The sequence below is a fragment of the Vanessa cardui genome, chromosome 13 (genome assembly GCF_905220365.1).
Source record: "Vanessa cardui chromosome 13, ilVanCard2.1, whole genome shotgun sequence".
Taxonomy (NCBI): Eukaryota; Metazoa; Arthropoda; class Insecta; order Lepidoptera; family Nymphalidae; genus Vanessa; species Vanessa cardui.
Genome location: NC_061135.1, coordinates 12,154,007 through 12,181,985, shown reverse-complemented (window position 1 = coordinate 12,181,985; position 27,979 = coordinate 12,154,007). Strand labels below are relative to the sequence as shown.

Here is a 27,979-nt window from a genome sequence, read left to right as displayed (position 1 = left end):
ACAATAAAAAAAGGGTTAACGAGAGATTTTAATGTCGTATTTCAACAAGTCTGGTTATAACGTCAAAAAGACTAAAAGGGCAGAGGTCGAGATATTTGTCACAGTCGCCTCTCAGACCGTCTGCCTCTGCTTCGTAATACTCGTCGTCTAAACCTTCCTCTTTTGATGAAGACGGTCTGAAATTAATTAAACATTTTATCAGCAAATTAATACCATATTAAAAAAAAATATATATAATTAAATATGTCAAAGTAACAGTTTAGTGCAGTATATTCTTATATAAGTAGATAATTAGTAAATATGTAGTATAACAAATACTATAATGTTTGAATTATTACTACATAATTGTAATCGTAAATTTGCAGGTAGTAGTAGTAGGTAGGTAGGTAGTCGTGCAAGTAAAACAAAAACAAATAAAATACCAGTTTTATAAACGTATTTTGTACCGCTTATGATATATACTATGGATTACATAAGTTGATTTGTGTTAAGAGATTCTCATAGCAATAAAAGGTCGTATGTATGCGATGATATCAGAGCTATGCACTTGACATCAGCCCCTTTGGATGTGTCTCATGCATTTTAATACAAAACGAAGAGCATAGTGAACATCGTATCCTTACGCCACAGGAGGTTGATATTTTATCATGTTTTATCAATACATCTATGTATGTTATTATGTAAGAACAGACAGGAATATCGCATAACATGTCCGTAGTACTTTAGAAAGTTATAACATATCATCGAAAGTTTTTAAAACATTACAAGTGAAAAGTGAAGTGATTTTTTACAGAATAACACAGTGGGTTTAGTTATGCCATCACTTCAATAGAATCATTATGAAAGAAGAAATGAGTAATTTTTTCTTAATATAACTTTCATTACTCTGATCCCAATGTAAGTAAACCTTGTGTTATCAAAAATCAAAAACAACGACGTTACTATAAACACCCAGACCCAAGATAACATAGAAAACTAAGGAACTTCGAAAATTGAACCCGAGACCTCAGAGTGGCGTACCCATGAAACTGCTCGACCACAAAGATTGTCAAATTTCATTTATTTTTCCGATGAGTATTGGTAGGTAGTGTGTTTAACGTTCGTCAAATATCTACAAAATGTTCATTCAAATTTGTTATTATAATTTTGCTCGTGTGTGTTACGTTTTCTTTACTATTATATATATTTCACACAGATAACGCTAAATTAAAGCGTTTTCGATACTCACGTAAAAACAATATGCATTATGTGTCCCAAAAGACCATTGTGATGAAGCGGCGTTTCAGCGGCCTCGCAAATATTTCGAAGCATACAGCTCCTCCCCTCCATACCGTGTCTGATGCAACAGATTATACAGATTATAAAAAAAAATATTTAAAAAAAAAACTTTCAAAAAGAGAACGAAAAATGTTTGAAAAGATATTCATTTTCGAACGATACATAGTTGGTTAACATAGCTTTCTGTTCAATTATATATTTAACAAAACAACAACAACAGCTTGTAAATTTCCTACTTCTGGGGTAAGGCCTCCTCTCTCTTTTGAGGAGATGGTTTGGAACATATTCCAAGTGTGGTTGGTGAAATACACATGTGGTAGAATCATAGAAATTAGACACATGCAGGTTTTTCTCACGATGTTCTCCTTCACCGCCGAGCACGAGATGATTTAAAACTAATTAAGCATATGAATATTGAATATTCAGTGGGTTTGAACCCGCAGTCATGGGTTAAGAAGCACGCGTTCTGACCACTGGGCCATCTCGGCTCTTGTTCTAAATTCAAATAAATAAATAAATGAAAATTTTAGAAAATATTTTCATCAATCGGGATGATATTAAGAAAAATTGTAAACAAATTCAGTAGCTGAATTTAAAACGAAGGAATATAGCTTTCAGTTCATGATATCGTATGTATGTTTAAAAGAACGTGCCTCGATAACATTTCCATGTTTTCAATCAATGAACTTACTCTTTGAATTTCGTTTCCAGGGTCGTGTATGCCAACTCCCGTGTTATGCTTCGGCTGTGACGTGCAGTAACTATCTGAAAAGAAATGTTTGAAAAATATAATAAAATCGTAACATAGGCATTTCTGGACGGATACCAAAATGTCCTCTGTATAATTTGCTGTCAAACTGACATTTTGTGGTTTATGAATTGTAATGAAACTTGACATGGTTTTATATTTTTATTAAGTTTTATATTATAAAAAAAAATATTTAAGAGAATGTATGTATTTAATAATAATATCAGATGATGTATTAATGTACGGATAAATCTATATATTTATTTGATTTAATTACTTACGAAATATAAATAAATGGATTTTATAGTTCGATTATATATTTTTTTATTATTATGTATATATTATATAATGTATTATTGGCAAAATTTATTTTTGTGGAATCAATAACGAGAAACATTCGGAAAAATTGTATTGTTTGTGTTGTACGAATTTTATGTTTAGTGAATAGGTATGTTTTTAATGGCAATTTTTAAATTGAATTCAATTGTACTAATAAAAATCAACAATTAAAAATAGACGTTGATTTATCGAAAAAAAAAATATATATATTAATATAATGTTATTAAGATGAACTTACGGGTAGGTTTGGGAAAATAACTTCATCGATCTGGGTGATGTTACTGATGACTGCGTAGTTGGACTCAAAATTGTAGGAAACGAAAACATTCCTGTCCGGTATGTCGAGTGGTACGGCGATAGCAAGGAACGTCTGTAATTAAATATTATTAAAACACGTAAAAAACATTGATCATATTATAAGATGACATTTTGACATAGGTCAGTATCCTCCAGGGTCAGTAGCTATCAATTTAAATTTAAGAATCGTATAAAAAGTTATTGACTACTATTAAGCCCGCGTCTTCTCTCCGATTTTAGAGTGTTGGCTGTTATGTGTCAGGTATTTCATGAAATTCGGTTCAGCGGTTTGGTCAGACAGACTTTCACATGTATGATATTAATATAGATTTTATAATTAAGAACTTAAAATGGGCTAAAAGTATATCAATGTTTAAAAACATATAAAATGTATGATGACGATGATTTCCTTTTGAACAATTTTGAAAGGTAACCGTTAAGCAATCGAACGGGAATCATAATCTACAAATGTATGAGCAAACACAAGTGAATATTCTTTTATCACACTCTCATAATTCGCGGGATGCAAATTCAACATTTTTTTTTTAAATTGAACACTATTCCAATGTATAATAGTGGAATATAGAAATTCATTATTATAAACTTATTTTTTTTCCATGTGGCAACATCATAAGCAAAATGACATTCAATTAATTAAACATGATATTTCTTCCTATTTGAAACGAAAACTTTTGAATTTGGAACATTTTCGTTGAGTCGATTAAAATAAATATATTAAAAAACCGAATGAAATCGAACCACTTATATTTTTTTTATTTGTTAATGTAATAAAAACGTGATAACACACACTGCATTATCTAAAAAAATGATCAATTTAATAATAACAAACTTAAGATAACTTTAAATAGGGAAAATAATGAAATAGGTTTTTTATTAATCTCTGAGGAGAGAAAATTTTTCTAAAGAAAAAAAATAAAAAGTTACTAAAAGTCAAAGACTCCATGTCATTTTTTATTATTATGTTGTACGTATTTATTATTATTAGGAGACGTAGACAAATAAGGCATCCGCTGGTAATTGGTCACGATCGTCCATAAGCATTGGCGCTGTGGAAAATTGTGTTACATTTATTAACAGTTCCATACATCGCCAATGCGCCACCAACTTTTCGAGCCAAGATTTAACGTCCAATCTTGGCTTATATAATATCTTATAGTATATATATATACTTACTCCATATAAACTTGTAGGTGGAAAGATTAGGCCTCTCTTGGCCACATCGTGTCCACCGCAGGTTGACATATATACTACAGTCCTGTAACAAATGTACGCAGTTAATTCATTTGTATTAAAATGTAGGTATATAATTATTCTAATTATAATCTCAGCAGTATTTTTAAATCATTATTTAAATAAAAGATTTTTTATGGTATAGGTTGGCGGGTGAGCATATGGGCCATCTGATGGTAAGTGGTCACCATCACCCATAGACAATAACGTTGTAAGAAATATTAACTATTCTATACATCGTCAATGTGCCACCAACCTTGGGAACTAAGTTGTTATGTCCCTTGTGTTTTTTTTATTTGTTTTCCTTGGTTTACATTAGTGTAATAATCTTTACGTTATGTATACTATGTACTAAAGTATTTTTCTTCATTTTAAACTTAACATTTAATTTAATATATATTGCAGATCATTGCAGATAATTTAGAAAGAACTTGATAATAAATGTAAAAAATGTAGATGTAAGTATATAGATAGAAAGGACATGAATTAAATCAAAATATTTTTTGGTTACAGAACAGAATTAAATAAAATATACTTTGTGTATTAAATAATAAATAGTCTCTAGCTGAATTTATTTGACAGACACGTAAATATTTTTAGTCACACGTAAATATTTTTAGTCGAGAGCGGACGTGTGTCGATTATTCCCTAAAATTTGCTAATCTATTTTCATGCATAATTTACCTTAGTTTACCTAGTTATAAGTACAAAAATAGCATAACTGCAGCAAGTAAAATTTTGAAAAAAACAAAACCCCGAGTGCGACCTTCGACACGAACGTGTGCTGAGGTAGGCTCCTCTTCACCTCGAGTAAAAGAGACAGGCTGCGTGGAGAAAGAATTCGTCCTTGTCGCACCTGTACTCTTTGTTCGTCCTGCATTGTTTGTTAACAAGTGAGTTACAAAATAGAATTTTTACAATAGTTTTTTTTTTTTTTTTAAATCATAAATATTATTGTCGTACGAAACTCACGACTCCGAATACAATTAACGAAAATGCTCTGCGCTGCGTGTCAATCAACTATTGAAGATAATTTATATTTGAAATGTCGGTCATGTTCAGCATACTTTCACACTCTTTGCATAAATATATCCAATAAAGAATTTAAAAGCCTCAATACTGATAAGAAATCGAAGTGGCTATGTCCTAACTGCAGTTCTAAGGTTCCTAAGAAAGACAACTCAAACACGCAAGTAAGGCCGACGTTGTCGCCTAGTTCCCGTTCGAACATTAACACTTCTAAGCGCGGTACTACTGAGCTTCGCGGCACTGACGACGATAATATTTACTGAGCACCCTCATGTTTGTCACATTTTGATCTTCGTAAGATTATAAAGGATGAACTGCGCAACTGTCTTACCGATTTTAGAAGCGATATTAACAATCAGCTGCGTGAAATGAAAGACGATATTAAAAATTTTAATGAATCGATTACTTTTATGAACAGTCATTTCGAAAAACTTAATACTGAAATAAAGGAATACAAGAGTGATCTCGAACGTATTAAGACAGAGAATGATACTCTTAAAAATGATCTCATGACTGTCTCTTCTCGCCTTATTCAATTAGACCAACTAACACGTTCCTCGAACTTGGAGATTCAATGCGTACCTGAACACAGAACGGAAAACGTAGTTGCGGTTGTTAAGCAGCTAGGTAAAGTAGTAGCATGTCCCATTAACGAAACAGACATATCTTACTGTAGCAGAATTGCTAAAAAAGATCCTAAAAGCCCACGACCTCGTGCTATTCTCATTACATTGAGTAGCCCCCGTCTGCGTGATACGCTCCTGGCGGCTACTATAAAGTACAACAAGCAACATCCTAACGATAAATTAAACTCAAGTCATCTAGGTCTTGGTGAGGGCAAGAGGTCGGCGGTATACGTAACGGAGAATTTATCTCCCGAAAACAAGTAACTTCACGCCGCAGCGCGACTTAAAGCCAAGGAACTGAACTACAAGCATGTGTGGGTGCGCAGCGGTCGTATATATATGCGTAAAACTGACACATCTGAATATATCTTTGTTCGTAATACTGTAACTTTGGAAAAGTTATCTAATTAGTAATTAGTTGATTTTTACTTCTTGGTTAGCTGACCTTGAGACCTTATTATTGTTTTGTTAAAGTTCTATTCACTAAATATATATTATCAGAATGTTAGAGGTTTACGTACTAAGACTGTAGACTTTTATAAAAATGTATTATGTTGTGATTATGATGTTGTTGTACTATGTGAAACGTGGCTTGACCATACTATATTCAATTCCGAATTGTTTAGTAATCGTTATGAAACATATAGGCGTGATCGAGAGACTAGTGAATATCGTGATAAAAAAATTGGTGGTGGTGTCCTTATTGCTATATCGAAACGCTTTAAATCACAAAGATGTAATCAATTTGAAAGCGGTTGCGAAGATCTCTGGGTGGAACTGGATATGGGTAGCAATCGGAGAACCTTAGATAAATTATACATATGTGCAGTCTATATCCCTCCCCCGGTGCAAATGCACATTCTTGAAAATTTTATTAACAATACTAATCGAATTTTGGAATCTCGCTATAACACATTAATTCTGGGGGATTTTAATTTAAGTTCAATAACATGGCCTTGCAACAAAAACTCAGTGAATCCGCCAGCGTCTTCACATGGCGAACTTGTACAAAAATTACTCGACTTTATAGCTCTTAACAATTTAAGTCAACAAAATAACATCCTGAACAATCAGGGCAAGATTCTGGACCTGATACTTTCGACAGAAGGTGTTGACCATTTGCAAGAAAGCAAGTACGTACTTAGTAATGTCGACCCATACCACCCTCCTTTGGAATTTGTTTTATCACTTTACAGAGAACCTGGTCTACCTCCCGTGGTTCCCAGTAACAAATATAATTTTCATAAGGCCGATTTTGACAAGATTGTGGACGAACTCAACTCTATTTCTTGGATCGACGAATTCTCAGGCTTACCGAGTGTTAATGATATGGTGGACCTTCTGTACAAAATTATAAGAGAGACAATTGCAAAACACGTTCCTTACCCACGTCACACACACACTACACGTCCTACCACTTTCGATAATATACAATGAATCATTAAAGTCCGGTGTCTTTCCTACGTCTTGGAAGGAGTCTAGAGTTGTACCTATCCCAAAGTCTGGGGATATTACGTCAATTAAAAATTATAGACCAATTTCAATTTTGCCTGTCTTTGGTAAGCTGTTTGAAAAATTAATAAAACCTTCAATTGTCTGGCATACAAAGCAATTGATGTCGTCACAGCAGTTTGGTTTTTCCGCGGCACGTTCCACAGCAACCAACCTTGTTTCTTTTGTGACCTTCTTGACCGATTCAGTTGATTCCAATATACCAGTTGACACCATATACACTGACGTGAGCAAGGCGTTTGATACCGTGGACCACGGTATTCTTCTGCAAAAACTTTCAACCTTTGGTATAACAGGTAACCTGTTAAAGTGGTTTTCCTCGTATTTGAGCAACCGGTTTTCCAGGGTGGTTGTTAGTGGATACTCCTCTCAATCATTCTTAACTCAATCAGGCGTCCCACAGGGATCGGTGCTGGGACCAGTCTTGTTTAATATATTTGTGAACGACGTTGTGCAAATTTTCAAGCACAGTGAATGCTATCTTTACGCTGACGATCTCAAAATTGCAAAACAGATAAAAAACCAACATGATGCTTGCGTACTACAGGAGGAATTGAACGTTCTATCTGATTGGTGTGGAAGAAACGGTCTGACACTTAATACAGATAAGTGTAAATACATAAGATTCTCGCGTAAAAGTCATCCAAACTCGCAGATTTATAAAATTAACAATAAGATATTGAAAGAGGTGGATTATATCAAAGATTTGGGTGTTGTTTTTGATAGTAAGATTAAATTCCACACTCATATCGACAAAATATCATCAAAGGCGTTTCAAATGCTGGGTTTTTTAATAAGAAATAGTAAAGATTTTAAGAAGTCACAGACCAAGATTTGCCTTTATTCTTCCTTAGTTCGACCTGGTCTAGAATATTGTACTCAGGTCTGGTCTCCACACTATGAAGTCCACATCAAACGTATCGAAAGGGTTCAAAAGCGTTTCCTATGACACATTGCATATCAATGCAATAAGGTGAAACAGTTACCGACATATCATAGTCGGTTAAAATACTTTAATCTAAATAGCTTGCTCAATCGGAGACATTTATTGGACCAGATTTTGCTTCACAAAATCGTTAAAGGCAATTTAGACTGTCCTAACCTCGTAAAAAAAATTAATTTTAATGCGCCGTCAAGGTTTCCTCGTGCGAGTAAATACGTTCCTTTTTCGATTCCACGCTCAAAAACGAACTTAGGACAGAATTCTATCATGAGTAGGCTACCTAGACAGTATAACCTACTCATAAAAAATCAAGAAATTGATATTGACGTTTTTTCAGACAGTCTGCCAAAATTTAAAAGCAAAGTTATAGCTAGTTTTAAATCGCCCAGTATAAATTAATAATTGCAAGTTGAAAATAATAAAATAAAGATCACATTCCAGTTCTTCAACATCGATCACGTTTATATTGTGCCGTTTATATTCTGTATTACGGTTGTTTGTTTGTTATGTTTGCTAGAAAATTTTTGTTGTCTAAAAAAAAAAGTTTCGTTTCATTTATTTTTAATTTTTTAATTGTTTAGTAATAAGTTGGTAATTTGTTATTGTCTTTTGTAATTTACATTTTATATTGTATCATTATTGGTAGTATTTTTTGTTTGTATAATAGAAGTAGAAAAAAAAAAAAAAGTTGTATTAGGTTAATAGAAAATATTGTCCTTTTCCATGCCGTGATAACTTTTAATTGAAACAACACTTAGCTAAAAATGTAATTACCTTTATTTTAAAACTTATAAATGGTGTATGTTTTGTAAGTTGTCCTTATAAATAAATATAAATATAAATATAAGGTATAAATTATTAACATATAACATCAACGAATCGTAACTAAAACGACGAAATACTTGTTCCAGTAGTATTCTTATTTTGCATTGCATAAAACCAAAACGACGTCTTCGAAGCGGAAGAAAAGATTTAAAATTAAAATGGAGTTTGCATTCGACTCAAGTTTGTCCGGAGGAATTTTTACTTACCTAAGAAACGTTCGTAAACTTAGAATTCTATTTGTGAAATATAGAGAATATGTAAAATTTATCGATTCATGTTTTTAAATTACGAATATATATGTATATGTAAGTATTTGTATACTTACTTTTTTTTTTAAATTATATGTATATATGCTGAGATGGCCCATTGGTTAGAACGCGTGCATTTTAATCGATGATTGCGGGTTCAAAACTTCAAACTCGGGCAAGCACCACTATATGTGAAGCGAAACATCGTGAGGAAACCTGCATGTGTCTAATTTCATCGAAATTCTGCCACATATGCATTCTACCAACCCGCATTGGATGAGCGCGTTGAAATGTGTTCGAAGCCCTCTACTTAATGGAAGAGGAGACCTTATCCCAACAGTGGGAAATTTGCAGGCTGTTATTTTACTTTTTTTTCTGTATACATTACTATTATTATTATTATGGGATACAGGAGACCGAAAAACGGTGGATGGAGGAGACATGCTGCGCCGACTCCAAATAAAATTAGGATAATGCAGGAGGATCATGATATGTATACATTACTAGCAACTCGCCCCGATTTCGCACGGGTGCAATACTGATTCTAAATATACTACAGAATGTAATGATATAGAAACGTCACAGCTTTTTGTCATAAGACAATACAAACCGCTATGACCTTACATTTTAAATATGTAATATCTTCTAAAATATTCATTTAAATTACATACTGTATAGGGCCCGCACCATGTATTTAAGGTACCGTATTGGATAAGAATTCATCCTTAATATTAATGCTGTATTGCTTAAAATTGGTTTTTAAATAAGCCATTATTAGTCGTAAAAAGGAAACAATGAAAAATGATTATTGTGGGTTATCCCTAAAAGATAGATATATACCATGACAAACTTTTTTGAAAGCATTTTAAGGTGTACAATACTATGCACATAAATTGCGTAGCGTATAAAAATGTGTTTATTTACGACATCACATTATAACACCTAAAACGATCAGTGTTTCTCTACTATATTATGTATGTATTATACACATAAACTTTTCTCGTCAATCTAAATTCGTTGTGTAATTTTAAAGATCTATGCATACATAGGAACAGAATGAAGTAAGTGACTTTGTTTTGTGTTATACTATGTATCATTAGATATTTGTGTCTGTAACTTTGTTACGTAGACCACCATTTGGCACTTCAGCCGTAAGTACTTTGCCACCTATATTGATATTTACACCGTAATGAATAATTCTATACATAGTGAATGCGCTATCAATCTGCTTTTAATTACATTGGCTCTCTCACTGTTGAAACCGGAACACAACAAATAATAAGTATTGTTGTTGAGAGAAAATAGTGGGTAGCTACCCATACAAACTTGCACAGATTAATATTACTATATTAATATATCAGTAGAAAGTATGTAAATAAATGTATGTTGTTTCAATAATTTTTTCTATAAAAATCACAGATAAAAAATATCATTTAGCTGGAATATTTATAACTTTTAATCCAAGTATTTCACTCTGGTAATTCTTTAATTTTCTCAGTATTAATATTACGAGCATACATTTCAGATGAATTTAAAATAAAAATACCGATGTATCGTTTTTGTTTAAGTCCTTACGATAATCATATTCGTATAATCGTATGTAATTTATTGCGATGTTTAAATTAAATCTGAGATTATAATTATATTAAAACTTAACTTAATATTATTTTGTATTAATTTAAAAAATATATAAAAGTACTTACAGTAAAAGTACAGTTCGAATCCACTCCATTTTGTTTAAATAACAGTGAACGCACTGATAAGTTTTTTTTAAATATTGTATTCGGCCTTTCACATGTGTATGATGATTTAATTTACACTGCCTTTAAATATTTAACACATTCGAAAAAAAAAAAAAATGTTTTTTGAAATTAGAACGTGGCTCGAATTTTGTATTCCAAAACGTAGATGTTGTTTATCACAGTACAAAAAAAATACTGATCGTCCAGTGGACGCATAGCGTTACGTTGATCATTTGTATGGAAATTTTGTTGACTTTGTAACAGTACTAGGTGACTATGAAAAACGTGCTAATATCACCAGCGACGTTGTCTTTCATTGGTTATTCGACTTTATTGAACCAGTAGAATCATATAATATAATAATATGAAACAGTTTAAGGTTATTCGAATATTTATTGAGAACGAAAGTTTGATATCCAATGCTGGCTTAATTGATTTCCTAATATATACAGTTTACATTGAACGTCCAATGTATAATAGAAAACAGGCAAACAACTACAAAATAACATTATAAATACAATTACAACATGCATATTAGTATATGCTGGTTCAGTTATCAGTTAAGTTATTTCAATAAAATTTTTGTGCATTCGTATAAACAGTGATACATAAGCAGCAATGTATCACTCTTTACATAAATATGATGAATTACCAATAGTAATTAATGTCACAAGTGATCTTAGATTCACGGTTTGTCGATTGACAGGCTTGGTATTTTATAAGTGGTGATTGTGAGGTGCGTTTAATAAAGGCTGAATAAGGCCGGGACTAGGGTGTAGAGTTTTTAGTGCTCTGCCTTCTGCGACTTTAAAGTCGCATAAGATTAATCTTCAATGTCTAAAAATCCAAAATTTAATTGCATTATACTAAAAAAGAGACCCGTATGAATATTTCAATTATTTTAACTTTCAGGGAGTAACTATTATCCACACGTCTTATAAGCCTTTTCGTGTAATCAATCTAACTGTTTTCCTTACCCCAAAACCATTCAAATATTAATGCGTGCTGTAAATTTCTTAAACTGAAATGTCTTTATTGTCTAGTGGCTAGCTCACAAAGGCCACAAATTCTGAAATACTTTTTTTTACGTCAAGATAATCTCAGGTTTTGCCCAGAAGTTAGAAGTTGGAGAGAACGTAATGTAAAACATACCTCATTTGCCATGTTCCTGAATAGTTTTCGGTTATGCCAAAGACGTTTTTCAATTAGGTGAGTAAAGGAATAAATAATGTAGTACTCAGGCATTAAATATCCTTCGCATATACGCTAGCAATCTGGATGATGTCCCTTGATAATAGTCATCATGGCTCTGCACTGCCGCCATCAAATTTATAATACTCAAAAATCAAAACAACAATTTAATAATATACGACTAGTATTTAGACGCTTATAATACAAGCAACTACAGAAAGGCATGTCAACAGTAATTTGGCGCTTCGAATGCAAGCAATAAAATCGCTTCGCAAACAAAAGGGGGCGCAAACATTTTAATTGGCGTTGAATAAAGCGATGCTTGCTCACTGTTTATTCAGTTCAGATGCATATCAAGGCTTTTGAAGCACGAATTATCATTTTTACATTAGGTCAAGCGAAACTTCAGCGGTTATTTAAAACAAGAATTTGATCAGTGGGTGCCCGTCATCAGTATTTTATTAGTAGATTTTGATTTGTCCAAATTATAGTTTTGTAATTTTTGAAAGCGTGATTCGATTCGTGAAAGTATCGGTTTTAATCTAAATGTACATTAAGTGACTCAAAATAATTATTCTTCAAAATTATATATCTTCTCAACATTTTGAATTCAGAATATCAATGGTACAGTGTTCGTGAGCATAATTCCTCCTCCCTCTCCAGTATTAAAGCTGGATAAAAAGCAGTCCAATAAGAGCAGAATGATCAGACACGATTCTAAGGAATCTGCCATGAGACAAAGGCGTGTCATACCGTCAACGTCCTAGTAATTACAGAGAATTGATTGACGAAAAAACCGAGGTACTTTAATTAACCTGACCCAGAATTCGATCGCGAGACCTTTAAAGTTGTTGCTATACCAATCACTAGATGAAGCTGTTAATTTGTACAATCATTATAATCTTATGATGTCCTTACGACAGGATTTTTTCTTTGATTTAGTATTTTTAGTGAAGGCAGAAAAAATGTTGGAAGCAATGTATCCTAGTTTCGTTTATAACTGTTCTTGCATCCCCAATTTTCAATTCTGTCATGTCAGCACGATGTGAAGTAGCTGGGAACGAGAAGTCGACCAAGAGGAGCATATATGTAGTTATGTCTTTTTTCAACCTTATGATAGAAAAGTCACAAAAATTATAATTAAGATTTAAATTAAAGATTTCCAAATTCATTCCTTTTACAAAATTATATTGTGATTATTTAAAAAAATGGGACTCGGTTTTTTTTTTTATTTGTGATTTGTTTCAGCGTTACATTTTTAACATTTATCCAAGAAATATGCACCATTCATTAGGTGCCTTATGCTTCGAACTTCGACCATAATAATTACTAAATTTTTAGAAAAAACACTTAATAAGAATTTGTATGTTTCAAGCACTGCTTGGTTCTATTTTAATTTTCGTTTTTTTTTTTTATTGATGGCACTTAAGCTCACCAATATCCACCAAATATTAAAAAAATCGGTTGATAAACGTAGTAGAAAAAAAAGTGAACTGTTTAATCTTTGTCTGTATATACATTGATGTACATTTCATTTTATACGTATATTAATTCACTATATATAAACGTGTAAATACGATTTTTAATTTGAATTCTCAAAGCCTATATTCTGCTTTGAAACGAATAGTCAAGCAATTTACCTATACGCCAATATTTACCGCGTCAGCTACACCGATTGATGGTACAAACGAGTCAAAACGCCATTGAAATTTGACTCTTATGACTACAGCAACAGAGTTCACTTACATATTTTGAAATGTATTACTTGACAGTGTTATCGATAACGATATATTGATCGTACGGCCGATTAGTGTGTTTTTCGTCCAAGTATGCGTTTTAGACGGAAGAGATAATTGTTTTTAGGTAATGAATAGCACCATCAGAGTATTGAATATATCATGATATGAAAGCAGCTTTTATGTTAATTACGAGTTGTGTTTATGTATTGGTTTATGTATTTCGATCTCGATAGTATGATGTAATGTTATGCATGTGTGAGGGTAGTGAATTAGGTTTTTTTTTCTACTAACTAAACCCGTAAATTTGTGCAAGCCCGTCTGGGTAGATACCACCCACTCATCAGTTGTACTGTGAAGTGTAACTACAAGGGACATATTAACATCTTAGTTCCCAAGGTTGGTGGCACATTGACGATGTTAGGAATAGTTAATATTTCTCACGACTTCATTGTCTATGGGTGATGGTGACCACTTACCATCAGATGGCCCATATGCTCGTCCGCCAACCTATAGCATAAAAAAGTACTGGCATGTCGTTTTAAAATTAAATTTCAGGTTATAATGGTAACATTATCTTGGGGCATCTTTCAAAAGTGTTCCTATATACATTTTTATATTTGTAAGGTGTGATCTAAAAACTTAAAAAAATATTTTTATGATTTAAGTAACTCAGAAACGATCGGTACTGATGTATATTAACGATTCAATGAATTCAATGAATGCGTCATATAGTATTTGCCAATTTGATGCCATGCCAATCCAAGTAATAAAACTGTTTCCGTGTTGTAGTCGTGATGTCATAATTTAAGTTCATGAGGTACGAGGTACATATTGTCAATTTAATTGCGCTGCCATTCTCGTGGTTTAATGAAAGATCAGTTATAAAAAAAAACATTTATTATAATACCATTGAAATTCTCTCTATTGGATTGATTGGACAGATATTTATGTAGTCCTCACATTTATCCTCCAGGCCCCAGTATTCCGCCTCGTAGTACGAATCGTCGACATCGTCTTCTGATATGGATGTTGAAGGCCTTAAAAAAACAAACCAATCATTATAAAGGAATTGAAAACTCAGCGTTTTTTTTTTCTTCTAAATGGGTACATCAAAAGCGAAGCGCCCGTATACTAAGCACAAATGTAATTGAAAACAAACAAACTAACAATTCATTTTGAGGAAACGAATTTAGTAACCCGTATTTGTAAAACGAAGAAGGCAAAATTTGAGAAGACAAAGTCTTTTAGCTTTGAGAAGAATAAAATTCGACTATATAAATTTCTTTCGGAAAACAGACGACGTACTATTCAGAGGTATCTAGATTTCTCACATCCCCTTAAATATCTGGTACATTTATTAGATTTCATCTGCGCCGCAATGCTTCACAGTCACCACATGTCCTGATATTACTTTCCTAATATGAAATATTCCACCAGTGGTTTGGAATTTTCAAGTTTATTATATAGACCGTAAATCTCTGAATCGTTTAAATTTTGCAATGTCAACACTATGGGGTCGGAGTTTAATGAGCTAAAACCGTTGCACCAATGTTTGATTGGTTTTGGAATGGACTTAGTTTCATTCGGGTTCGTCCATATTAGAATATTTCATGATAATTTGAATGTTAGTTCTAGTAATTAGTATAATATAATGTTTCATTGCTGGTCAAAGGAATCTCTCTCGTGGAGCGGATTTGCAGTTTATTTAACCACGCTGTTCCAATTTTTCATTCTTATATTGTACATTGGATATCGATACACTTCTGGCAACTTTATCTCCATAGCACGCAAAGTCTCTCACGATGTTTGCATTCCTTATCGAGCGTGAAATAAATTTTACTAACTTCTATTGCACTATGCTTATTTAAATATAAAAAAAATATAATTCGAAATACTCGTTTAATGGCGTATTGTGTTATACAGGTCTATAAAAATTTTATTGCATAAGATAGTAAACCATTTTTTTGACATTAAATGTCTACTTAAGATAAGTAAAATTTAGAAGAACATTAACATATAGACTGATGTTTACCAGACAACGAATCCGAGTATTTATAAGTAACTTATCTTAAAGTGACTCACGTAAGAATAAGATGGAGTAAATCGCCCAGGACGCCGTTATGCAGGAACTGCGAAGAGCTCTCACAAATGGTCCTGAGTAAGCATAGCCTCGGGTAACCGTGTCTGAAAAATAAACGTAAAAATCAAGGAATCGTCTTTATAAGAGCGTTTTTCATTGTCTTTAAATCATTAATGTAGTGTTGAGTTTAAAATACATTGAGTTTCGAGATCTTAAGAAGGATCATTAAGATAATTGGATTTTAATCGAATTTATGTGTCTTAATTTTATGCCCTAATAAAATTGTTGAGCTTTTAAGAGAGAGAATAAGGCTGGATTTATTTCTTCAATGCCATCATATTATTCAGATTAAGTTGGGAAAACCTTCAAACACACTCCCCACGAGTTATTGATGTGTTTGTTATCGATTATCTTAGAATCATTAAAAAAACTCATTCTAAGTATTTAGACTTCTCGACTCTTACATGAAATTTACATTGATAAGCAAATCAAATAAATGTAAACTAGTGACTCAGCCCGGCTTCGCATGGATGCAATACTGATAATAAATATTCCATAGAATTTATTTATTAGAAACATCTAAAATTATCAGTGCTTCTTTGCTAAATTGTCCACGTATTACAAAAACCGTCCTATTGAATCACTCTATCTATTAAAAAAACGCATCAATATCCGTTGCGTAATTTTAAAGAACTATGCATAAGTACATAAGGACGGACAGCGGGTACTCAACTTTGTTTTATACTATGTAATAAATATAATTATGATGAAACGTTGAAAAAAGTAAATGTGCTTATGGAATTGTATTTAAATAATTAAATCGATAAAATAGTACATATATCCACTTGGTGGAAGGGCTTTGTGCAAGCCTGTCTGGGTAGGTACCACCCACTCATCAGTTATTCTATCCGCCAAATAACAGTACTCAGTATTGTTGTGTTCCGGTTTGAAGGGTGAGTGAGCCAGTGTAACTACAGGCACAAGGGATATAACATCTTAGTTCTCAAGATTGGTGGCACATTGACGATGTAAAGAATAGTTAATATTTCTTACAGCGTCATTGACTATGGGTGATGGTGACCACTTACCATCAGGTGACCCATATGCTCGTCCACCAACCTATACCATAAAAAAATTCTATAGAGATATAATAAAATCAACAAAGTTAATGAAAACATTCATAATAGCAATGTAATTAAAGAAAATTTCAAAAGACTATTAAAGAGTGCCCAGCACTCAATAAAGGTGTGTAGAAGTATCTCAAATCGCAGTATTTTATCATTACGTATGTATCTGGCGCTAGCTAGTAATTTATTTGAGATGTTCAGTGGGTCGTGTTCGGCAGTAGAATTACTGGATTAGGAAGCTGGCATGTACCCTCTCTTTATTAGCTTAAGTTTAACCTTAAATTATGACTTAAAATATAGGAAAGATAAATTCTTGGGAATTTGGAAATATTTCTTATTTTGTTATATAATTATACGTATATGCTGGTATATACGTTTAAATTCAATATGCCTTGAAAATATTTGATGCTCGTTTTAGCATAGTATCAGGAGATGGCGTTAATTGGTTATTTCATATATAGTTTAGACTTGTTACTATTGGCCAGAACATTAGCTGCAGATCCCGAGGTTTTAGGTTCAAGCCCTGTTTCGTTCTAGTAAATAGTCATTAAGTGTAAGAAATAGTCAGCATTTATTAACTCGGCAATACTCCCCCAACCTAGTGAACTAAGATGCTCTGTGGTTTGTGTCACACTACCACTTATACTTGTGTGTACAACACTATGCTCATTCTCCTTTAAAACCGCAATTCAACAATACAAAGCTAATTTCAATTGGTCAGAAAGCCATCAATAATAATGTAATAACACTAATAACATATGCCATAAGTTAGGTAAGTACAATACTAATTAAAATTAATACATATTTCTTTTGTTACCTTTCTAGCATATCCTCAATAAATATATACAAACTCCTTCGAGTTAAAAATTGGTTGTTGTCTCTGGATTTCCTTAGATGACGGAGAGTTGGCGCCTGCAAATTATTAACCTCGTATAACATCGATTTGTATATTGACAATTAAAAAGTATAATAACTATACTTCTATTATTACAATTTGTCGTGAGAGTAAAATATATTTTGATTTCATCTGATCGAATGAAACTAAAACACTTAAACAAATTCAGATGAATTTAAATAGTGTTTTCTTAAGTCTTTTTTTAAGATAATATGCCGTCACGGCAAACGGTACCAGATGTACTAACGCCGTCAAGTATTGCCGTCGCTGTCTTCTACTTTATGAGTGTGTTTCATATACTAATACACTTCGATATCGATTCGATACAATATGTCATACAAACGGATTTCTCGATGATTACATACATATTGTAAAATAAAAATATAGATAATTTGAAATGCAGGAGCGGCCAATGGCCGGCCGATGTAACTGTCATCATTACAATTCATTACAACCGGATTGTCACGGTTTTGCCAAATTAACAACGATGGACTCAATTAGTGGATAACTCTGGCCCTATCATTACGGTAAATAATTGAATTTAAAACAAGACCAGACATTTTCATTTACATGTATTTTATAAGGGATAAACCACACTGTTTAAATCAGGGCTTGAATTTTTTAACACTTATTAATCATATGAATATAATCGTATTCATAATTCGTGTAGTATAATTTTATGGTGTGTCATTAGCCTTATATCAAATAGATTTTTTATTATGTCACAGGTAATTATGTAATTTTAAATACTTTACACAAAACTATGATAATAAATTGGAATTAGTTCTATTTGACATATATTTGTAAGGGACCCATAACCAAAATTGTTACTTATTAAATACATATACAATGTACAAAGTCCTGGCGAAGTATCATATAGCCAGCATTTTAACCCGTTGGTATATTAAGAGCCTTCCAAGGGGTTTTTCGTTAAAAGCAACCATCAATCGAGTTCGTAAGTACCACGTGCAAAAGTTTTCCCAAGAAGACATAACGGCCGTAAATTATTCCAAAAAAATGGAACGTCTATAAACGAATTATGTCAAAAACACATGTTTACACATCTTTACACATAAATATCAGGTGTGCGTTTGTTCATAATTCTATTCCTTATAACGGCTTTATAGATTTTGATTCACTGTCGAATAAAAATAACTGGAAAAAATAAGAACGTTGAGGTACTCTTATGAGTTTTTTCTTTCTGAACTGTTTATTTTTGGTTATCAATGAACAAGTGTAATACATATTTTGAACTAATTTTAGTCTGAAATTTCACCCGCGTGTAAGGGGAATAAGTATAAGGCATGAAAAAGTAGTCCAAATGCATCCACGGGGTAGCAGCTTCATATACTATAATCAATTTTGGTTAAGTGGTTTAGACGTGGTAACAACAAGGCATCATATTCATTCAGAGAGACATAAATAGTCTGGCATTTATAATATTAGTATAGATATAGATTAGAGTAGCAGGAGAAAGACCACAGTGGCGTGCACTTGGAGAGGCCTATGTCCAGCAGTGGATGGGTACGGGCTGATGATGATGAAGATGATGATGATGATAGATTTTGAGTTTAATTTCACTTTTGGTGTAATACTTACGCCAATGTCACCAAGCAATGGTTCAAAATAGGTTGCATTGTCCACGTTGTAGTAATTCGCTTCGAAAAACCAAGCGACGCTTACTAATGTGTCACCTGGTAGTGGAACAGACACAGTTGCGAATACCTAAGAAAAATTTAGATTTCATTCTTTAGTTAAATTAAAATAAAACCGTTAAAATGCATATATAATATCAATACCCAAGGGTGAAACTGATGGATCCAAGATCGCTCGTTCATAACATTGATTTAGTTTCGTGTACATATAAAGTGGTCTATTATCGATGGTGTACAGAAAGTATATCACGAAATCACACATAATACAACTCATTATACTAAGATAAGATGTCCATTTCGTATCAATATTTTAAGTTCATAACATCTTAGTTCCCAAGGTTGGTGGCACATTGACGATTTAAGGAATAGTTAATATTTCTTACAGCGTCATTGTCTTTGGGTGATGGTGACCACTTACCACCATAAAAAATTGCAAATCAATAATCAATTCCAAAATGCCCAGTTGGCCTGGCATATAATTATGAAATTCGGAAGTTTTGGCGCTTTGATGCGTTGGTAATGTGTAAACTTCCATGGCTCACAAAAAACCTTAAACAGTTCCAGTGGTGAAGCCAGGATTTAAATGAGGCTGGGCGCTTAGTTTAATGCATATTTTTCTTTTTCTGTCAAAATTGATTCGACATTCGAAATTCAAAAGACAATGCATTGTTTAATTTCTCACTGTCTAAACAGCCAGTATTATCACTTGTTATTATAGATGTTTTAATAATATAATCTTTTTTTTTGCCACGAAATGAATACAATCAGACAAATCTTTTAGTCGTCTCACGTACACAGACATCTTGTAAGCACAAGCGTCACTCACTCAAACTAATGCATGCCGATAATCATTTGACGTGGAGGGGTGAGCCTTCGTGAGTGAACATAAACATATAATATATAAATATATATATATTGGACAACATCACATACATTAGTCTGATCCCAAAAGCTAAAGCATTTGTGTTATGGAAAATCAGAAGTAACAAAGGTACCACAAACACCCAGACGCAAGACAACATAGAAAACTAATAAACCTTCTACATCGACTTGGCCGTCAAACGAACCCGGGAACTCAGAGTGGCGTACCCATGAAAATGGCTGGTGTACACACCACTCGACCGGAGAGATATATAAAGTAACAGTCTGCTAACGTTCCACAGCTGGATAAAGGTTTCCTCTCTCCTTTAAGGAGAAGATTTCCAGCTTAATAGGTGAATACGCTGCTCCCATGCGGGTGTGGGATACTTGTAGCAGATTATTATAAACTATAGGTACTTTTAGATCGAACTAGTTGTCGCCTACGGTTTCGTTCGCGTTTTAGAGGTTGGTTATCACATGTAAAATAAAAAAGTAGCCATTGTTCTTTCTTGGAGTTCTAGTTTGTTTCATACAAAATTTAATCCTTGTCCTGTCTTGGAGTTCAAATTTTCTTTACACAAAATTTAATCAAATTTGGTTCATTGGTTTAGTCGTGAAAGAGTGACAAACGGACACATAATATTAGTACTGATAGTATAGATTATAAATACAAAATTAATTTTATGAATTCATTAATGGGTTTTTCCGGATTTGAACTCAGAATCATTGGTTAAGATTGGCATCTTGTAACCACTGCACCGTTATGGCTCAAATATATCATGCCATGATCTATGCATATATTTGCTTATATATTATAGCTACTGTTCGGTATTATGTATTTTATATAGATGTCAACATAATTTTCTAAGTTGTGAGATGCATTTGGTAACTTGCCAAATGAAATCCTGCTTCCGACCGGAATATATCGAATATACGAAGAATCAACGAAGATCTAAAAGGGTTCGAATAACGTTTAATCTGTTAACGTTGCTACTTTCGTGATATAATTTGTCGTAAAACATTGAAATTGTTTTAAAAATTCGGATTTTTGAAATTCGAATGTTTTATTTTTTAATTTACATGCTGGGTTTCTTTCAAGCACTTTTGGGTAGATACCAACAACTGTTACATGTTCTTCTGCCAAATAACAATGCTTAGCATATTTTGATTTGGGTGAAAGCGTGAGTGAGGCAGTGTCCATTATCAACATAAGTTACATAACATCTTAGTTCCCAATATTTGTTGTGCATTGGATCTATAATGCTTGGTTGATATTTTTAAAAAATACCAGTATGGCCTGAGTTTGTCCATTCGACAAGCTGCCTAACCTATGCATATCTATTAACAGGATTTAGTATTTTAATAAAACGCTTATAAATATAATAAAGGAAAAAAGTTATCTCTAGTTCAGTGCTATGTTTCATTCCACGATCATGACAGATGAATAATTTTCACACAAAATTACATTAAAACTCCACTGAGTTTTGAGGTATCGGTTTGGATTTAAACCCACTACGCCTGTTAATACTACATAACACATTTCAGCCACTGGACCATCTCGTCTCGGTGCGGCTGACAGGTTGATAATGTCAGAAGTATTAAGTTGTCAACCCACAGAAGCGCACTGAAAATCTTCACACGTGTACTTCTGCTTTGTATTCAAACATATGAGCCATCGCTCACGGCCTCCCACGAACTACGCGGGAATATTAATTCATATTCATCGGAATTCATACTGTGCGTTTATTCGTAGCTGGGTTTTAGTGTGTATTAGTTTTAAATGTGTTTTTTACAGTAGCTAGTTTTTAAGACTGTGGATCATTATGGTTGTGCCAATAATAGCGTGAGGGCACAGCCGTGATATACACGGCTTTTGGTTTTTTTTTTATGGTATAGGTTGGCGGACGAGCATATGGGCCGGGCCACTTGATGTGGTCACCATCCCATAGACAAAGACGCTGTAAGAAATATTAACTATTCCTTACATCGTCAATGTGCCACCAACATTGGGAACTAAGATGTAATGTCCCTTGCGCCTGTAGTTACACTGGCTCACGTGTTTAAATAATAATTGTCTTATAGTCAGGTAAGTATTTCTGATAGTATGGCTATCAGATTAGTAAGAATTTGTATCTATTATATTTCTACCACGAACAGTACGTCTACAGCTTTTAATATTGACTATGGTCACTAGCCTCTTGATAATTATGCTAGTTAGAAATATGACAATTTCGAAAGTATACTATAGAAATCAGTGCATTTACAAAAAGTCTTCGATCCTGTCGGCATTTTCTAACTTTTATCCTTCTTGCGGATATATTGATGTGAATAGCTGCGTTTTAATAAAGTCTTAAGTAGTTGTTTGTTTTTTTATGTTGATTCATAATTCTGTTTAAAATCATTATTATTTAATCTAAACGTTTGCCATAAAAACAAATAAATAGTAATTATATTATAATTTTAATACATCAATTTTTTTTTATAAAATTAAGCCATTCCATTCTTTTTAAACGTAATTTAAACGTGGTCACAAACCGTTCTAATTTTTTAAAGACATTCTATAAACAGGCAAAGGTAAAAATAAACCGTTTTCAGTGTTGCCGTATTCTATAAAGTATTTAAAGATTAAAATGACTACATTCTAAACGTATATAATATAGAGTTAATATACTTACTCCCCATTGTGTGCTTGGCGTGAATAATAGATACCTTCTTTGCCTTTTTACTGCTGTTGTTCGTGTATTAAGTGCTACTTGAAGTACGAAGATCCTAAAAAAAGAAAATGTTGGTAACTTTTGACTGTTAATTCGTATTCAGTAATGATACGCTTAGTGTTATATGAGTTGTATTAACATATAGCTTGATTTATAAGTTTTAAGCAGGTATTTAAATAATTGATGCCGTATCTTTCTCTTGCTAATGTCTAATCAATGACAACAGAAAGAGATAAATATGTTTACCATAAATTAAAAGGCAGATGGAGCGGGCGTAGCGTGATAGAGCAACAAATGCAAATACAAAAAAATATTAATAGTTAAGGTGACAACGCTTTAGAAGCGCTTGAATTTACAGAAAGATTAACGAGGATTTGTATTCGCTTTTTCTGCTTCACTTTTATGTTCCGCGAGGTGGTGGAGCACCTGCCTTTTATTTTATAGTCTGATAGTCTTGATACTTTACAACAAGGCTGATAATGTTAAGTTATACGTACATAATCAATTTTCGATTCCACATAGCTCCAATCAATACAATCTTGCTAATTTCTTAAACGACTATCCGACTTGGTATTAACATCGTATATGTTCAAGAATATAACAGTATATTTCAAACGAACTAAAAACTGAGCCATTATTATTTTCCTCTATTCGAAATTGAATTTTAATGTTAAAGTAATAAGGTTAATTTTGATTTTGGAGTGGTGGTGGAAGATATGTGATGCTAATGTGAGCTTAGCGTAAACATCTATATTACGGTTAACGTTCGTCATAGGTTTATTGGGATAGCAAATTTGTTAAGCTGCTCTTTCTATGTGCGTACATCTATGAAATGATACAGATATTTTATTAATATTCATATTAAATAACAATTAATTGAAGTTTCAAAAATACAACAACAATAACAACAACAGCCTGTAAATTCCCACTGCTAGGCTAAAGGCCTCCTCTCCCTTTGAGGAGAAGATTTGCAACACATTCCACCACGCTGTTCCAATGCGGTTAGGTGGAATACACATGTGGCAGATTTTCTATGAAATTAGAACTAAGATGTACGCGTTCTATCTAACCACTGGGCCATCTCGCTTAACACTCGTAAAAAATACATTGGTAAAGAAGGCACATTGTTAAAAACAAAATAATGCAGACGATGAAAAAGTGGAATTAATACTTGTTGACTTACAGGCAGGATTGCATTCATATAAAACTGTCATAAACTAACATGACTGTATTTTTAAATATTGAAAAAGAGTAACTACTGAGTTTTTACCGGTTCTCCGTAGGATCTACTTTCCGAACCGTAGCTTCACTTGCTATAGTTGTTAAATTACCATTCAAAAGTGCTTGTAAAGTCTACTTGAATAAAGTATATTTTAATATTCATTTTTGATTTTCAAAAGACCATTTTTAAGATTCCAACTCTATTACCAATGAACGATAGTTCCGATCCGTTTTTTATTTTCAATTGATTCGTTAGCTTAGTGGCTAGCTTATGAAATCGGTAAGAATATTGAGTTCTACCGATAAAATCTAAGAAGCAGCAGAGCTGAATTGACAGTGTTAAACCTTTGTTCATCTCTTTCTCTCCTATTAGATTTATTGAGGAGTGAGGAAGAAGATGATATGTGTTTCGACATATGTGTTTACACACAAACATGTGCACTATAATATATATGCAGTTCCGTATGTGTCTTAAAATAGGATGATTTAATGATTATTACATAATAATTAAATAAAAAAACATGTTAAATATCCCGTAACTAATAACTGTAATATTAAAAATAAACATGTTAATTTAAAATGCTTTAATGAGAATGGCTAACGTAGCTGAAATCGAAAAAGGCTATTGTGGTCGAAATAAGCTACCGTCGGAATTTACCTAGGGTTTATAATCACTCAATATTCTACCGCCAAACAGCTTGTTTTATTTTATTTGAGCTGTGTTAATACTTCATAGACATTTAAATTTATTAAAAAAGTTATATATGTAGCTAAAGTAAATCTGCCAGTAAAAGTTCCATCAAAATCGGTCTAACTGTATTAGCCAGAGATTAGCTGGAACAAACAGACAGATAGACAGTTGGTATGTACAAATGCATTAAGTATGAAGTTATTTTAATATTACAAACAGACACCTCTGTTTTATTAATTATATTAATATTATACTAATTTAATTTTTTCAGTTATATGCGATAACCGATTATGTACGACCATCAAGCTTGTCACCAATTGGAAGTAGTCTGAAACGCGCTAATTGGCTGAAGCAAAGGAAGGCATGAAACTTATAATCACGGCTTATCCTTATTAGTGACGTATTAAGGGTCAAATTTGTTTAATAGGCGAAAACAAATTAAACATGTTAATCCCGATAAATAATTAGACTCCTCTATCACTACGTAGTATAAAACGAAGTCGCTTTCTCAGTACTTTAAAATTACGTAATGGATTTTGATGCATTTTTTTTAATGGATAGAGTGATTCGAGAGAAAGGTTTTTGTACATAATAAATACATGTACACTATAGTAAAGCAACACTGATCATTTTAGAAGCTTCTAATGTGATGTCGGCAACACTGATAATATAGAAGTTTTTAAGTCGTTAATAAATAAAGTCTATAGTATATTTAGTATCAGTATTACACCCGTGCGAAGCCGGGTCGGGTCACTAGTGAAACATACGATTTGATTCAAGACTAAATAGTTATGAAGTAAATTATTAAAACAAAAAGAAAAATAGTTTACGTACGAAAAACAAAACAGTCCGACTATAGTAAACAGTGTCTCGAAATTCCTTCCCATAAATAAAGGGAATGGCACACGATCAACGTCACGAACAGGAAAGATAGACTAACCGTGTAAAGAAAACAAAAAATACATCAAACGTTCGTATGCGAGTGAAATTTTTACGCAAACACCGCGTCTGACTCATGGGGTACCAATTACCACGTCAAAAGCCTTCACGTTCAGCAATGGGGAGAGGTTAAATAGGATTTTGCGGCGAACGCAAGCAAATAGTGCAACTAATTGCACTTTACTTCATACTTATCGCATGATATTGTACATTGATATCATTAATGTTTTATTCTTGAATAATGTAATACGTGTTGATATCAAAATATACATTTTTAATTGTATACTTTTATCTGAAGTAATATACATTGTAAACATTTTTAGCTTTGCCATTTCGAAAATTCAAATCGTATGTAAAAAATACATTGGTGAAAAAGGCATATTATTCGATACAAGATTTCATAGATGATAAAAAAGCGTGGAGTTAATATCTGTTGGCTTCCAGGCAAGATATATTACATACATATGTAATTGTATTTAACTAAGATGACTGTATTTTTTAAATGCTGAAAAAGAGTAACTTCTGAGTTTCTTGCCGGTTCTTCTCGGTAGAACTTTACGAACCGCTGGCAGCTTCACTTAATTGTAAAATGAGGATTCAAAAGTGCTTGTAAAAGCCTACTTGAATAAAGTTTATTTTGATTTTGTTTATACTGATTTTTAGTATTTTTATTAGAAAATGTTCATAATTCCACAGCATTTTAGAATCCATGTTGAGTATATATGTTATAAAGGCCGACTATAAAATTGAATTATTTTATACGATGTAAAATATGTAACTGTGTAAAATTTAATTAAAATTGGGTGGCTCTCTAATTTCGTTGTATTATAATAATGTTTTATATAACGTATTACTATTCAAATGCTAATATCTTTGATGCTCAATTGTTACAAGACTGCTGAAGACATTTCAATGAAACTTTGTTCATAAGTAGAATATATCACAAAGCAGGATATCTATTACTTTATTTATTTATATTATATTTAAAAAATAATACATTCTCTTAAAATTACAGCCAGCAAGGCAAATTTCAATGAGTTTTGTTTGCTATTTTAGTCATAAAATATTTTAACATCGGAATTGTTTATAAGTGTTTATTATTAAAGTGTTTATGCTTTCCAAAGCTTTATTTTTATCATTTAATTTAAAAATATGTAGATGGAATATTAATGAGAGATAATCCTAAATCGATAATCCTTTATTGGAAATCAATGTAAAATGCGATTGATACTAATAATGTAAATTTGAAAGTAGCTCTGTTTGTCTGTCTGTCTATTGCTCTTACACTACCAAACCACTGAAGCGAGCGAAGTCGTGTACAAAGGTTTTATCAACAAAAGCGATCTCTTTCAGACAACCTTTGAGATTACGGTTTGTTTTAATTTGGGTTTCGAAGTATAAACATCGACATTTATTATAAAAATAAATGTAAAATTTATTTAAATATTTAGATCGCTGTTATAAAATATATGTACAAACGTATTAAAGACTAAAACTTACAATAAGCAACTATCAATTCTAGGCAAGTTATTTTCCTTTTTAGAGGGTAATTTTAAAATCTGATACATGTTTGCTAACAGTTTTTTTTTTTCACTTCGGATAACGATATAATTTGGAATACAAAAACGCATGGAAATTAATTGATTGGGTTTGAAAAAGTGATCATTCGGTCAATCGATTACAAATTAAATTAACGATCCTCGATTCGACCTCTAAGCTAATAATTTTTGATTGACACACCATTGAACTTTACAAATTTCAATTCTCAAATTCAATTTCAATTTCACCAAAAACATCACGTGTCAAAAACACATTTTAAAAGTAAAAGTTGAACATGTAATACCTAAATCGAATTAGTGTGGAAGCATAAACGTGTATTACATTGCTTGTATATACATACACATAATTGGACTATATCCTGACCATAATGAAGGGATAAGGAAGGACTACAAATGATCCTACTTCTTGATTAAATATATAACCTATTACTGTGGTGCGTCTCAATAATAATAATTGCTGTTACGACGA

At 32.5% G+C, this 27,979-nt stretch overlaps 2 protein-coding genes across 2 annotated transcripts; both read right to left on the bottom strand.

Annotated features, from left to right (window-relative positions):
• Positions 1-28: 28 nt before the first annotated feature.
• On the bottom strand, positions 29-3,925 carry LOC124534957. The gene is made up of 5 exons (XM_047110993.1): positions 3,857-3,925; positions 2,604-2,735; positions 1,970-2,043; positions 1,229-1,336; positions 29-176 (listed from the first exon to the last, which is right to left on the bottom strand). Exons 1-5 carry the CDS (start codon positions 3,923-3,925, stop codon positions 29-31), a joined length of 531 nt encoding a protein of 176 aa, XP_046966949.1.
• Positions 3,926-5,470: 1,545 nt separating this feature from the next.
• Positions 5,471-27,519, bottom strand: LOC124534956. The gene is made up of 7 exons (XM_047110992.1): positions 27,452-27,519; positions 23,062-23,155; positions 19,470-19,595; positions 17,793-17,887; positions 15,851-15,952; positions 14,676-14,805; positions 5,471-5,524 (listed from the first exon to the last, which is right to left on the bottom strand). The coding sequence occupies exons 1-7, from the start codon at positions 27,517-27,519 to the stop codon at positions 5,471-5,473; spliced, it is 669 nt and encodes a 222-aa protein (XP_046966948.1).
• Positions 27,520-27,979: the final 460 nt, after the last annotated feature.

Excerpts from the sequence above, each read along its gene's own strand:
- LOC124534956 (XM_047110992.1), bottom strand. The coding sequence starts at position 27,519 with ATGTATCAGATTTTAAAATTACCCTCTAAAAAGGAAAATAACTTGCCT. Across the intron at positions 15,953-17,792 it reads ATTGAGGATATGCTAGAAAG|ACACGGTTACCCGAGGCTAT; the intron begins GTAACAAAAGAA and ends TTTATTTTTCAG. Across the intron at positions 14,806-15,850 it reads TTACTCCATCTTATTCTTAC|GCCTTCAACATCCATATCAG; the intron begins GTGAGTCACTTT and ends TGTTTTTTTAAG.
- LOC124534957 (XM_047110993.1), bottom strand. The coding sequence starts at position 3,925 with ATGTCAACCTGCGGTGGACACGATGTGGCCAAGAGAGGCCTAATCTTT. Across the intron at positions 2,044-2,603 it reads TTATTTTCCCAAACCTACCC|ATAGTTACTGCACGTCACAG; the intron begins GTAAGTTCATCT and ends ATTTCTTTTCAG. Across the intron at positions 177-1,228 it reads ATAATGCATATTGTTTTTAC|ACCGTCTTCATCAAAAGAGG; the intron begins GTGAGTATCGAA and ends AATTAATTTCAG.